Source organism: Hemicordylus capensis, chromosome 3 (assembly GCF_027244095.1).
Source record: "Hemicordylus capensis ecotype Gifberg chromosome 3, rHemCap1.1.pri, whole genome shotgun sequence".
NCBI lineage: Eukaryota > Metazoa > Chordata > Lepidosauria > Squamata > Cordylidae > Hemicordylus > Hemicordylus capensis.
In genome coordinates, this window is record NC_069659.1 from 313,466,896 (window position 1) to 313,482,169 (window position 15,274).

General features: G+C 46.9%; 1 protein-coding gene across 1 annotated transcript in view; it reads left to right on the plus strand.

Moving 5' to 3' along the window:
* The window catches only part of RASA2 (RAS p21 protein activator 2), a 91,613-nt gene that overhangs the window by 61,283 nt on the left and 15,056 nt on the right, over window positions 1-15,274 (plus strand). Inside the window, exons 18-21 of the mRNA XM_053313179.1 lie at window positions 10,835-10,908; window positions 11,720-11,826; window positions 12,361-12,443; window positions 14,058-14,266. Coding sequence (XP_053169154.1) covers window positions 10,835-10,908; window positions 11,720-11,826; window positions 12,361-12,443; window positions 14,058-14,266 — 473 coding nt within the window. The remainder of the gene's footprint in view (window positions 1-10,834; window positions 10,909-11,719; window positions 11,827-12,360; window positions 12,444-14,057; window positions 14,267-15,274) is intronic.

Sequence of the window (15,274 nt, forward strand, 5' to 3'; positions counted from 1 at the left end):
TGGATGATTTAATTCAGGATCCTTCTACTGATCCAGCCAGATTGCGCCAAACACCCTTAAAGTTAGATAAGGCGCAAGCTTTTATTTCGGACGCTACTCTGGATGGCCTACGTTTTGCGTCTCACACGGCTACATCCTCCGTGGTAGGCCGCCATAATTTGTGGCTGAAGTACTGGCAGAAGGATACCACCTCCAAGTCCAATATGGTCTCCATTCCTTATGAAGGTAAAAAATTGTTTGGCAACACGGCATTGAATGACAGCTTAGTAGAATCAAAAGATAAAAAGAAATCCATGCCTTCCTCCTCAAAGAAATCGGACCGACCTCTAGGAAGATGAGCCTTTCAGCCCTTTCGTCCCTTTTGCTCATCTGAGACAGGGGCTTCAAGTCTCCTGGAGTAGATCTAGGGCATCCAGACAGGGTTTGGGGAGCAAAGCTTCCTTCAACACCTAAGCCAAGCAGTCCAAGCAACAGGCATGACGGGATGCAAGAAGTGCCCCTCAGTGGTCGCCTCTCCTCACACTGGCACATCTGGGGGACCACCCCTCAGATAAGTGGTTGCTCTCCACCGTAAGGGAGGGCTACTCCATAGAGCAGGCCTGCTTAACTTAGGCCCCCCAGATGTTTTTGGACTACAACTCCCATAAGCCCCAGCCACAGGGGCCAATAGCCAGGGATTATGGGAGTTGTAGGCCAACATCTGCAGGAGGGCCGAAGTTGAGCAGGCCTGCCATAGAGTTATCCAGCCGTCTGACTCACAGATTCCTCCCCACTCCAACCTCTCACCATCCACACAAGCACCAAGGCCTGTGGGAGGCAATTTGACATCTTCTGGCAATAGCGGCTGTAGAACCCATCCCATCCCAACAGCACAGCAAGGTGGTTTACTTCACTGTACCAAAAAAGGATGGTTCCCTGCGAGCAGTGTTGGACCTGAAACATCTAAATCAGTTTGTACGTAAGTGCACGTTCCATATAGGATTCCTGAGATCCATCACAAAGGCACTCCCATCACCTCAATCTCCTCATGTCCATTGACCTCAAGAAGACCTGCTTGCACGTGCCTATTCACCAAGACTGTCAACATCTTCTCAGCTTCCTCTATTCAGGATGCCATTACCGATACAAAGCGCATTCCTTCAGCTTCTCATCAGCTCCGCACATATTTACAAAGATCCTAGTGCCCGTGATTGCACACCTACGATTCCAGGGTGTGAGGATTTGGGGTACTTAGACAATCTTCTAGTCTGGTCTATGACACTCAGACAGCCCAGAGGGACCTATGGCTCACCCTACAGACCCTCGACCAGAGGTTCCTGATCAACATGGCAAAAAGACAGTTACAGCCAACCCATCAAATCCTGCATCTCAGAGTTCTCATAGACACTCAACGCGACAAGCTGTTCCTTCATCTGGAATGCAGGCACACCCTGGAGCTAGCGGTCCACAAGAGCCTGAGCTCAAGACTCGCCACCTTGCTGTCCCTAGCCAGACTCCTGGGTCTGATGGTGACATGTCTGGAGTCGGTCCCGTGGGCACGTTTTCACCTGAGGCCTCTGCAGTGGTTCCTTCTCCCATTCCATAAGGACATTGCAATGAAATCCAACAGGCAGTTCCCCTGACTCAACAGGTCCTTCGCTCCCTGCGTTGGTGGGTCAAGGCACCACACTTGTCGGTGGGTAAAGAATTCCTGGATCCTCCCAGGATCATAATAATGACAGACGCCAGCAAAAGGGGCTGGGGAGTTCACTGCCTCCAGCAATTGGCCCAAGGGAAGTGGTTGGCACAAGAGTGCCAACACAGCATCAACTGGTTGGAACTCAGAGCCATCCGCTTGGCCCTACAGGACTTCAGCGCCATCATCTATCACCACCATGTGCTCTTCCACACCAACAATACCGCAGTGAAGGTGCACATAAATCGCCAGGGCGGGACCAGATCCAGATCCCTGCAAGTGGAAACAGTCCTTCCAAAAATGGCTCAGGGCGGTTTACACAAAGATATAACAAACAAATAAGTGGGCAGAACACCACGTGGCATCTCTCATGGCACATCACGTACAGGACGATCTGAACACAGTGACGGACTGGCTGAGTCGCTTGGATCTCCTCCCAAGGGAGTGGCATCTAAAATGGGAAACCTTCCAGCAGATCATGCTATGCTTCGGACTTTCGGTGGTGGACCTTTTTGTGACCCCAAGCAACAACCAGGTCCCTTGCTGCTTCGTGAGGTTCCCCTGCCACCAGGCAGAATCAGTGGACGCACATTCATCCCCGTGGCCGGAGGGCCTTATTTACGCATCCCCCCCCCAACTGTGCTCCCAGCAAGGATATTCCGCAGGAAGATCCTGAGGGGGCAACTGCTTCTGGTAGCTCCATTCTGGCTGAGAAGACTGTGGTTCGCAGAACTTGCCAACGTGGCCTTGGAGCCGCCCCTCATCCTACCCAGACCTTCTTCAACAAGGCCTAGTCTGGCACCTGGATCCAGACTGGTTAAGGCTAGCCGCCTGGAAACTGAACAGCGCATCTTAGGGTAACATGGCTACTCAGCTACGGTGCTCGACACTATGCTAGCATCCAGACAACCTTCCACCAACAGGATTTACCAATAGACCTGGAGGGCCTTCCTGAGATGGTCAGTGCATCACAGGGTGCCCCGGGGATCCACTACCATGGCTCACCTGTTGTAGTTTTGCAAGATGGGCTAGACTGGGGACTATTGGTGAATACCTTAAAACATCAAGCCGCCTCCTTCGTGGGCCTAGTTTCAGGAACACCACATAGCTCCATACACCGCCACCTTCACCTGAAGGGCACCATCCTGCTGTCAGCTCCGGTGGTCCACCGTTTTCCTGATTGGAACCTGCATACTGTCCTTAAGGTGCTCCAGGGTCCCCCCTTCGAACCCTTGTCATCTGTTCCACTCCACATGTTGTCCTTCAAGCTGGCCTTCCTCGTGGCCATTACCTCTACCAGCTGGGTGTCCCAACTTAGGGCCCTCTCCATACACAAGAACCTTGGCGGGTTTTTCCAGAGGACTCTTTTAAACTCATCCCAGACCCCTTTTTTTTACCCCAAGGTAGCCTTTCCCTTCCATGTATCTCAAGATGTTATCCTACCTTCTTTTTGCCCAAAACCGGATCACCCGGAGGAGAAGGCCTGGCATAAGCTTGATGTCTGCAGGTGCCTTAAAGTATATATCAAGCAGACAAAACACATTTGGACTTTGGACTCCCTTTTTGTGTCTTTTTTGCCCCAAGCCATGGGACAACCTGTCACGCCCGCTACCACAGCTAGTTGGTTAAAGGTGTGTATAATCTTGACGTACGAGGCACACGATCTTAGGGCACACACTAAAATATTGGCCCATTCCACGAGAGCTGCAGCGGCCTCGGCAGCTTTTTCAATGAACGCTCCTGTCCAGGACATTTGTAGAACATCCACCTGGCAGGCGCCTTCCACTTTTACTAAGGATTATAGACTCGACGCCTTTGCCTTTGCCCAGGCGGCATTTGGAGGGCAAGTCCTTCAACAGATTCTCTCTGCAGAGTAGGGAGAAAGGTATCTGGGAAAGGTATCTCGTAGTCGTCTCCTTCTCCTGTTAGCTGGAGGGTTAGCTGGAGGACCATGGTAATGTGTTGATTAGGTTGTTTAACTCTTTGTTTTGTCTTAGTTGTTTACCAGACCAGGGTTTACTCGAGGTACTATCACCTCCTGGCCTAAAAGAACTGAGGAGGGTTTGATCCTCCCAGCCTTAAAATCTTTCCTAATTGACTTAGTCCTGCCTTTGGAGTAATGTGGGATTGCATAACCCACATGTGAGATGCCCTTGGACTCTGCAGCAAGAAGGAGCCTTCACGGTGAGTAACCAATGCTCTGTTCTGTCTTCAGTTGTTGGATGCCTGAGCTTTTGGGGGAAGGGGTGAGAGCACTGTTGTATCTTGGCCATGGAAGAGCTCCTAGGCTTGTGAAACACTGTGCAGATAGATTTGCTCTCATTTGTTCTAATGAGGACTCCAGGCTTATTTCAGTCTGTGGATGTGCTGAGATTCCTGCTCGTTCTGTTTGTATGGACACCTTTTAGCTTGTGCAGCCTGAAAATGTGGACAAGTTTCTCAAAAAGTTTGTGTTTCACCCTTATCCATCTTAGCTCATTAGAGCTTCCATAGATGGGCAGTTCTAATATTTCTTTAAGGGAGGGCAAAGTTCTATCAGTTCTGAAGGAAGCAGTAGTAAGACTACTGTTGAAGCCCTCTTTGAATTTCTCCATCCTAGACAACTATTGGACAGTTTCTAATTCCACTCAGGCAAGGTGCTTGACTGTGGTGTGGCAGTCCATCTCCTGTTGTTGTGTGAAATTGATTAAACTATTTCAGTTGGGCTTTCACTCTAGTTTTGTGGCTGAGACTGCCTTGATTGCCTTGGGAACTGGCTAGCGGGAATGCATCTCTGTTGGTTCTGCTGGACCTCTCAGCCATTTTAGATGCTATTGACCATGCCTTCTTTAAGGATCATCTGGCCAGCTTGGGGCTAGGTACATTGTTTGGGGGCAGATTTCAGTCCTGTATGGAAGGCAGATTTCAGAAAAGTAGTGCTGGGAGATTCCTGTTCTTCTCCTTGACTATTAGCCTGTGGAATTCTCATTCTGAACTCCTTGCTGTTTAAAATCTACAAGGAACCACTGAGAAAAGTTGTCCAGAGGCCTAGTGTGGTAGCACCAGTATGGAGATGACGCCCAACTCTCCTTTTCATCAGATTCCAGGGAGGCAGTTGGGATCCTAAATGGTTACTTGGGGTCTGAGATAGGCTGGGTGTGGGTTAATAATGCTTTTGGTCAGCAGAAAATCAATCTAAGATTGGTTATACAGCCTATTTTAGATGGTGCAGGACTCCTTCCAAACAATCAGATTCTCACTGTGAGGGTGCTCCTGGAACTAGTTTTGCTTGTGGATGATCAGGAGGCAGCTTTGGCCAGGGATACCTTTCTAAAGCAGGCAAGCCTGGCCACTGTAACACATGTTTTGGTCACATCCCAATTAGACTGTTGGAGTGCACTCTATATGATGCTGTGTTTGGGAACTGTAGCTAGTGCAGAATGATACTGTCAGGTTGCTGGGGGCGTGCTCAGAGCAGTGGATTCTGTTTTCTTTTTAACCTACTTTCCAGTAGGCTTATGAGCTCACCCAGCATAGAGTGGGTGTATGTGTGTCCGTGTCCCCTATTAACTTTGCAACACCTGGACCAATATGAACCAAATCGGGTACCGTGGTAGGGACATCTCAATGGCGTAGTTTGTGATGATGTCATCCACCCCAATCCAAGATGGCGGACACGTAAACTTTTGAGACACAAGTGGGCTGACTTGTGAACTGCTTAACCGATTTGAATCAAATTTGCTACAGCTGTAGGGGCACCTCAACAGCATAGTTTGTGATGTCATCCACCCTGATCCAAAATGGTGGCTGTGTGAACTTTTGAGGTGCAACTGCACTAACCTGAGGACTGTCTAACCAATTTGGACCAAATTTGGTACAGTTGTAAGTGAGTGACACACAGGGACAACTCAATGGTGTAGTTATTAATGATGTCATCTACCCCGCTCCAATATGGCGAACGCATGAACATTTGAGGTACAAAAGATCTAACTTGTGGACCTCGATTTGAACCAAATTTTGTCCAGTTGTAGATACAATGAAAGAAAAGTAGGCTGATTAGTTCTTACTAGAACAACTTGTTTTATTGTTTTTACTGGTTCCCAATCTTCCCAAGCTCTGTTCAAAGGGCTGGTTAATTCCTTTAAAGTCCTAAACTATTTGGGACTGTATGTGGCAGCTTCCCATGTTCCTATGACTGGCATATTTAAAGGACTGCATGTACCCATGTAATCCTGGGTAATGACACTTTACTCCATGTCCTACCACCATCTGAAGTGTGGTTGGTAGATTTGAAGGATAGGTTTTCTCAGTTGTGATACTGCGGCTCTTCTAGCTTCTTCCCTCTTAACTTTCTAAAGATGGTGAAAATTGGCTTAGTCAGATGGCCCTATAAAGGCTAATTTTTGTTCCCTTGAATGGTTTGTCTTTCTCCCCCAGTGTAGGAGGGTATCCTTTTACTATGGGTTGTCATGCTCACTTGCTCCCATCCCCACATCCCCGTTCTCTTTAGCCTTAGATTTCCTTCCTCCTTGTTGTGCACTCGCTCTCTCCTGCTTCCTTTAGTCCTTGCCTGTTCCTGTATTTTCCTGCTTCATTTCCCTTTAAAAAAGAAAAAAGAGATCCTTTAAGTGCCATGCAGTGCACAGAACTTACAGCCACCTCATCAGAGACCAGGAGCAGGACTGGGCGGATTTTGCAGAGTGCAGCAGGGACGGTGTAAAGTAAAGGGACTGCACCCAGACATCCCACAAGTGTGCACGCGGCCCACCCTTTGCAGATATCGAAGGCCAGAACAAACACCCTCAGACCTGTCCACAGGCCTCTCCATTGTGCTCTCTTCATACCAGGGCAGGGGCCTCGGCAGAGCATAAGGAGCTTGCTTCCCCAACTGGGACAGCCCATTCCACACCAGGTGCAGCCCAGGCCTCCAGTGTTTCCGGGGGTCTCACCAGAAGTAGCAGCATTGGAAGACTCTGCTGACCCAGGCACACCCCCTCCAGTTGCTGCACCATGAGGAGCCCACAGCCCCTTCCCAGCACTCTGAACAGGACTTTGTTTGTTTGTTTGTTTTTCTATACCACTCTTCCAAAAATGGCTCAGGGCGATTTATACTGAGAAATAATAAACAAGATGGATCCCTGTCCCTGAAGGGCTCACAATCTAAAAAATGCTAATGCTGGGTAGCTAGATGATCAAGTGGAGTCCCTCTCCTCTTTGGAAGTGGATGCTCCTCCACAGCAGTTTCTGATTGTAACCATGACCCTCAGGAGTGAGTTGTTGGTAACCGCAATTCATAGAATCTGCCCCCCCTTGCCTCCCCACAAGCTACAGATCTCCTGCTTGCAGCCTTCATGGAGAAAGGCTACCACCAGATCTCTCCCAATGGATTCAGGAGCTGGTGGCCCAAGAACTGTGGAGGAGGGAACCCTCAGCTCCAGCCTCACCACAGCTCCTGCTTTACTCCTTCCAGCACCAATATTGCCAATGGAGCCAATGCTTCCTCTAGGACCGGCTATCCAAGAATGGGTTATTCCAATTACCTCTAGGGGGTGCTCCAATTTTAGGCAGGAAAGTTCTCAGTGCTCCATTTTGTCTAGCCTTGCTAGGCTTCCTGAACCCAAACATGAAAGAGGCAGGTTCCACCCCAGATCTCCTACCAGGCAGCACAGAACTAAAAACAGATCATCTGACTCGGAGGATCAGCAGTCTCTAGATCATCTGGCAGTGACCATAGACTAAAAAGAAGGCACTGTAATGCTTTTTCAAGAACACAAAGACAAACTCCGAGATTAGACACAACGGATCTAGCCTGGCCCTCAGCAGACCTGCTGGGCATCATGATCTCATGCATAGACACTGTCCCATGGGCATGATGGCATTCCAGACACCTACAGTGGCAGCTGCTCCTTCACCAGGATCAGATCATGGCCACAGCTCATACACATATCACAATTCCTGCACACCTCCACCAGTCTCTTCACTGGTAGACTTCTCCATGCCTGGATCAGGGAGTACTCCTCAAACAGCCCCCCTCTGATCCAGGTCATGACAGACACAAACAACTTAGGATGGGGAGCTATTGCAGCAACTGGATGGCTCAAAGCACCTGGTCTGTCACGGAGATACTTCACAGCATAAATTCGTTGTAACTCAGTGCTGTTTGCCTCGCCCTTCTTCAGTTTGTGGACCTTGTGCAGGGCCAACATGTCCTCGTCAGGACAGACAATGTGGCCACCAAGGGTCACATAATTCGACAAGAGGACACATGCTCCTGTTGGTTGATGCAAGAATCCGACAAGATTTTCACCTGGGCAGAACATCACCTCGCTTCCATTACAGCAGAACACCTCAGTGGTGTAAACAGTGTAGAAGGAGACTGGCTGAGCAGGCACCAAGAGGATCCAGTGGAATGGATGCTTCACCCTGGAGTATTCGCCATGATGGTTCAGCACTTTGGTCTCCCAGTCCTCAATCTCTGTGCCTCTCAGACCAACACCCAGATGCAGAGATCCTTTGCCAGGTTTGACTGCCCCCCTGTGGAACGGATAGATGCACTGACATCCCTGTGGCCTCAGGGGCTACTGTATGCCTTCCCTCCATTCTCACTGACTCAGGGAACCCAGCTGATCCTTGTAGCCCCCTTCTGGCCAAGATGCCTGTGGTTCTCTGATCTCATAGCTCTGGCTGTGGAACTCCCATAGCCCTTTCCAGACCTGCTCAAGCAGAGTCCTCTATTTCACCCAGAACTGTTGTGGCTTCGCACATGGAAATTGAGCGTACCCTACTAGCTACCAAGGGGTACCCTAAGAATATCCAAGATACTATCCTGGCTTCCAGCTGTTGATCCACAGTCAGAGTATATCGGTCAACATGGGTGCCTTTCCTCAAGTGGACAAAGTCTAAAAGGCTTCGGTCTCTGAAAGTATCAGTATCTCAGGTGCTTTGTTTCCTTCAAGCAGGCCTGGACAAGGGCTTATGGCCTGGTACTCTCCGGAAACAGATTTTGGCTCTCTCATCTGTACTTCATCTGTTATCAAAGACATCCCTGGCCCCCCGTCGTGGCATCTGGAGGTTCCTAAAAAGGGCATCTAACATTGCACCTCCCTCAGTGCATAGGTTTTCGTCATGGAACTTAAAGTGCTTAATGCTCTGACTAAACCTCTGTTTGAACCTCTCAAGACTACTCCACTCAAGCTCTTGTCTTAGAAAGACTTATTCCTTGTGGCCATAACATCAGCATGTAGGGTGTCTGAATTGGGGGTAATTTGCATCTGCAAACATCTCTTTTTCCAGCCAGACTCAGTGGTCCTTAAGATAGACCCAACCTTCTCCCTGAAGGTTAACACTCCATTCATTGCACAGGAACTAGGATATCATCCTGCCTATCTCTTGCCCTTCTCCTCATCTGGAGGACATCTGGCATACCCTCGATGTGAAACAAACACTCAAGATTTACCTCAAACACACTAAAACGTTGTGTAAGACAGATGCTTTATTCATCTCCTTTCATCCTGCATCTATGGGAATAAAACGATCAAAGACGACCCTGGCACATTGGATTAAGGCTTGCATTTCTCTCACCTATGAGTCTTTGTCTCTTCATCCTCTGTACACAATGGCAGCACATTCAACACGAAGTACAGCCACGTTGGCTGCTTTCTCAGCAAATACACCCATCTCAGAAATATGCAGGGCTGCTACTTGGTCATCAGTATTGCCCTTTGTCAGATATTAAAAGCTAACCATTCACCAATCAGCTCAAGCCACTTTTGAGTGGAAAGTCCTCCAACAAGTAGTCTCTGCTTAACTCTATTTTTCCTTATAAACCTACACTCCCAGAGACAACCACTTTGATATGTCCCATGGTAAAGGATACCTTCCTACACTGGGGGATAAAGTAAAATACCAAAGGATTGGTATTACTTGCTATGAAGGTTCTTTCTCCCCAGTGTATGGAGGGTATCTGTCCCACCCTAGGTTTATGGGTGTAGTTCAGATATAATTTGGTCTTTATTGCATCTTACCTCATTTTTCTTTTTGGGTTAACGTCTCCTGTCTTTGTTCACTATTGTGGCCTCTGGCACTTGTCATCCTGTTTCCCTTTCGTGTCACCCTTGTATATGTGTACTATATCATTACATATTCTCTTGTGGTGTTTTATTTGCCTGTGTTTCTTCCTCTGGAGCCTTCCACAGTGACAGGTTTGCAAGACAGTCCCGGAACTGGGAGGAGCTTGACTAGGAGCGTCTTGAGATGGCTTCTGACTGGCATAAAGAGCAGTGTTCCCTGTAACAGGGATTCACAGATGCTGTTGACTTCAAGTCCCAGCGTCCCCAGCTGCAATGGCCTCTGGCTGGGGATTATGGGAGTTGTAGTCAACAGCATCTGGGAATCCTTGTTACAGAGAACATGGATAAAGAGACCTGTCTAATGGGAGCAAGTGGGTGTGGCAACCTGTAGTAAAATATATCCTCCATACACTGGGAAGAAACAACCTTCACAGTAATATCAATGTTACTTTCTGCCTCTCTTGCTGGTGTGTGTGTGTGTGTGTGTGTCTGCTCTTCGGTGTGGCTTTTTAAAACTGCATTTTTAATATGCTGCTTGTGGCGGGAGGGGCATCATTCAGGCCAGAAAAGGACTGTAAGTAAATTACTTGGCAAATAAGAGGCTTCAAGAAAGTGGGTAGGTTCAAATGTCCCACAGAATCACAGTTAAAGCCTGGTCCCACATGATGTCCCTGATCCTTGGGAGCATGTATTCCCTGCTCCCTTCTCCCCTGCCCACGCAAACATCTACTTGTGATTTAGGTTAGAATAAACCAAGATTGGTCATGACGTCCAAACCAACCAATCTTGGTTTATTGTAGTTACTTGAAACAAACAGCAATCTGCACCCAAGGTGCATAGTGAATTACAGATCATGGTTTATGTCAAGTAAGTAGGTTAGAATAAGCCAAGACTGGTCTGTTCAGATTTGTGCTCGTTCTAACCTAAATCTGAAGTAGATGCTCATTGGGGCAGGGGAAGAATAGCACATGCTTCCAAGGCTTGGACATGTCACATGGGACCGCACTTAACTTTGGTTCTGTATGACATCTGAACTGGCCCAGCCCTGTCAGTTCAAACTTCTATAATGTATACTTAGAACAACTCACATGATTCTGTCTTCCATGTTTAGTTTTTAGATGAAGTGTCATCTACTGAAAGTAAAGAGCCAAGCGTCATGAGCGAGGCAGTACATCTGAAGGAAGGGTAATTGTATTATTTTGTATATGTATACTGGCAAACGGTTTTTCCTGAACATAACTTTTGTCATGTCTCCCTTGGAAGTAGCCCAAACCTAAAGCCTTTGGTTTCCCTCATTGTTTAGGTGCAATCCATAGCCTTGAGTCTCAATATCGGGGCTACATACATTTGCATGACTGCAGCTGTGCACAGTGCCCTGCTTAGCTTGTTGTGCACAAACTGTCTCTTCTGTTCAGCACAATGTTCTTGTGTGAGAGGCTAGCCTATTGTTGCTCACCTTCCGCCATGCTTCCTGTAAATTAAAGCCTAGAAAGAGTTTTCAAGCTGGTAGGACTACAACCATTTCCCTGTACCCTCTTGTTAAAATTACCTGTGAAATGGAATATGAGCAAGCTGTTCCTCTGTACTGAGAAACAGAAAATCAAGAAAAATGTATTCTGCAAATTAAATCTGTTTAGAGCATTGTGTTGTGTTCTCCCAGACTACAGTATGGGTAGGTAAAACTGCTAATCGTTGGTAGTTCTGGTTGTGTTCACACTTTGGTTATCTTTTAGCTAGAATTCTAGAATTTAGCTAGAATTGTTTAGCTAGAATTCCTGAATATTCTGTTACATTGTCCAGACAGTAGCTTATTTCAGACCTCAACCTCTTGTGTGCTTGTCCATTTTATTTTATTTTTTCTGTTCTGGATTTCCTTATCTTACGAACAGGGTTGAGTCCATTAATTCAACATGCAAGTGGATACATGTGGAAAGTCTGTTTTGGGCAAAGGATTTTAAGAGCGACTGCATTTTATTCCTCTGTGTTCTTTCCACAGGGAAATGTATAAAAGAGCACAAGGACGAACTCGTATTGGGAAAAAGAACTTCAAGAAGCGTTGGTTCTGCCTTACAAGTAGAGAGCTCACTTACCATAAGCAACAAGGTAGTGATACTACTTTTTTGTAATTTTAACATTTGGTGTTACAGAACATGTCTGCATATCTGGGTTATGTACGCAAACTAGCCTTTTTTGTTTCAGCAGTTCAGTGAGATAGAATATTTTCCTGTTCATGTTTAGATCTCAACAAAGTAGTAAACATATTTAACTTTGTATCACCTTTCAACTCGCATTATTCCAAAACCTACTTCTTGCTTCCCCAACAGGAGTTTACTCAGAGCTCATGTCTGATTGAAATTTTGTTCATGGGACACAGGTCTGTAGCGCATGAGCTAACAGAGTTAACTGCTCACATTTATAGCGAGTTAGCCATAAACAGGCATATGCATTTACCAATAGCTTGCTGTGAAATGAAAAGTGGTGGGAAGGGTGTGTGTGTGTGTGTGTGTGTGTGTGTGTGTGTGTGTGTGTGTGTGTGTGTGTGTGACCAAGCATTTATCTCCTACATAGTCCTGTGATGATGATGGGGTATGTCTGTTTTCCCAGTTTATACTAATCCACTAATTCTTCTTTATGCAGAAAAAGAACCAATTTACACCATTCCAATCAGAAACATCCTTGCAGTGGAAAAACTTGATGAGAGTGCTTTTAACAAAAAAAATGTAAGTTGGATTCAGTTTTGAAATAACAGATTAAAATACACTTGTGTTTGTGGACCTTATACATGTGCCTCATGGACTTAACAGGCTTGCCTGTGCCACTCCCTGCCCCTAAAGCTCCCATGCCTCTCAGCTGCTGCCACCCCCACATCAGTGCTGAGTGGTTGGTTAAAGGACCCCCACCACCCCACATTCTGCTGCCTCCTGGTGGAGATGGACAGGGATTTCTGACATTGGTAATCCAACTTTACCAAAGCGAACAGTTCTACTCAATCTGTGTGCTGGTGTCAAGAGTAGAAATGCCTCAAGTGTTTAGCTGATGCTTCTTTGTAAGACGTTTTTACAAAACGGTGACATAATTTGTTGCAAAGGACTTGTATATTTTCAGAATAGAACCTTTGGATCAGGAAAAAAAATGTATTGGACTCTTATAGGGATTTGCACTCTCGCTCTCTCATTCATATATACTAGCCAACACCGCACAGAGCATCTGTGTGGCGCTTTGGAGCCGGCTGTTTCCCTCTCCCTCTTGCCCCGGTATATCCTCTTTTCCCCTTCCCTCCAGCTCACGCTCTCCAGCCCTTCTCCCCTCCCGTTCCTCCACGTTTTACTCCCTCCCATCCGCCTGCTGCCGCCTTTCTCTCCATCCGCCCGCTGCCGCCTTTCTCTCCTCCACCCGCCGGCTGGGCGGCCACTGCCGGCACGTTCTTCCCCCTCTCCTCCTCAGTCCTCACTGGGCACGCATGTCCCACTCACCCCCTCTGGCGCCAGGCCAGGGCCAGTCCTTCCCACTGCCTCCCACCTCCCAGCCCAGGCTGCAGCCGAGACGGCCCCTCCTCACAACAGCCAGGCGCCTCCGCCGGCCAAACAGAGCTCTGCCAATCAGGCGCCTCCGCCGGCCAAACAGAGCTCCGCCAATCAGGCGCCTCCGCCAGCGGCACGCATTGCCTTGCCACATCTCCACGCTGGCTGGCTAAGAGAATTAATTATAAAGATGCTTCCTAGCAAAGGAGGTTCATGGCTAGTTGATGCTGCTGCGTTGAGAATGTTTCTATCAATGCTTCGTCTTAATGATTCATTCCTATAAGGAGCTGCTTATTTAAAGTGTAAGGATAATAGATGGCTGAGCATACTGTGTAGTTCTTTTCCCTGGCTTAAAATGAAAGATAGAGATGCATAGGGTGATAAATAGGCATGTGATTGGAGAGAGGGGAAAGGAGGTAGAAGATACAAGATGTTAGATATCAGGCCATTTAAAAAATAGGGCTGTACTCCATTACAGCATTGAAAGTGGGTTGGAAGCCGCACCCTGGTGCTTCACTCACCCCCTCCACTGTGTTGTTCATGGTCACAGCAGTTTTTGTCTGAAGAGGCCAATGCCATAAACCATGATGGAGGTCACATCCATGACTGGCAGCCTGAGGTGAAGCACCCCCCCTCCTCTTTTTTAAAAACATCTGAATTAGTGGTGCATGTCTGCAGGTGGGCTGATGGGACAGCAAGTTCCAAAATGGTTATATAAAACAGCCATGCAGAAAGTTTTGTGATGTTTATAATTGGAGTTGTCCTAAGTGAACTTAATTGGTTGCTGAATGAAACCAATATTTTCTTTTTCAGATGTTTCAAGTGATACATGTTGAAAAGCCGCTCTATGTGCAGGCAAATAATTGTGTGGAGGCTAGTGAATGGATAGAAGCACTCTGCAGGGTGAGCAGATGCAATCAAAAGAGACTGAGTGTTTACCATCCTTCTGCTTTCTTGAATGGGAGCTGGCTTTGCTGCAAAGCCACATCAGAGAACACTGTGGGTTGTACACCATGCACTGCGTAAGTAATTTCTGCAAAGAAAGGTGTATGCATGTTTTGGAATAAAGTTGAGGTGTGGATTTTGCTTGCATTTTTCCACACTTGGTATGAAAAGAGGGCCTAATATTAGAATATTGTTATGTGTCTGTGGGCTGTTTGTCAGTCCCATTTCTTGATTCAAAATCAGCCCTCTGTCACTCATTAGCCCTTGTGCTCTTAATTCTTACTAGCGTGGTGTAGTGGTTAGAGTGCTGGACTAGGATCGTGGACACCCGAGTTCAAATCCCCATTCAGCCATGAGACTTGCTGAGTGACTCTGGGCCTGTCACTTCTCTCTCAGCCTAACCTACTTCACAGGGTTGTTGTGAGGAGAAACTTAAGTATGTGGTATACTGCTCTGAGCTCCTTGGAGGAAGAGCAGGATATAAAATTTTTTAAAAATACTAATTCTTATAAATAACCACTATCCTTCACCCTGGTTACCAAACTACAGGATCTTTGACGCATGAACTGGTCTTGGATTGCCATCTTGGAATGGCAGTTTTCAACTTCCAAGCTTTTGTTTACAAGCATGTAAATATAATTCAGCTCACTGGTGCCTAGGCATCATTACATTGAGAATTTCTCTACCAGCAACAATTGATGAGATGAGAGGAGGAGATTTGACAGATTTTCAATGGTGTCCCTGTTTCTCCTAACACAGAATCATATTAACAAAAGGATATGCAGAGCAGAAGGTATCTGCTATCTTCATTATAGCATGACAATATAATCAAATAATAACCAATACAGGAAACAGCTAGATGGATAGGTGTCTCGCCCTGAGCCATTCTTGGAAGGGCGGTATATAAATCAAATAAATAAATAATTAGGATCTCAGTAGGTCCTTTCTTTTTTCTTTTTTTCTTTTGGAGATAAAGGGTCAATAAACATTTTGGCCTTGATTAATTGGAACAGATGCACATGCATCCCTTCTGAAGCCACAGAGCCAAGCTGTGTGCTTGGCAAAATGGCTCTCTTGCTGTGCTC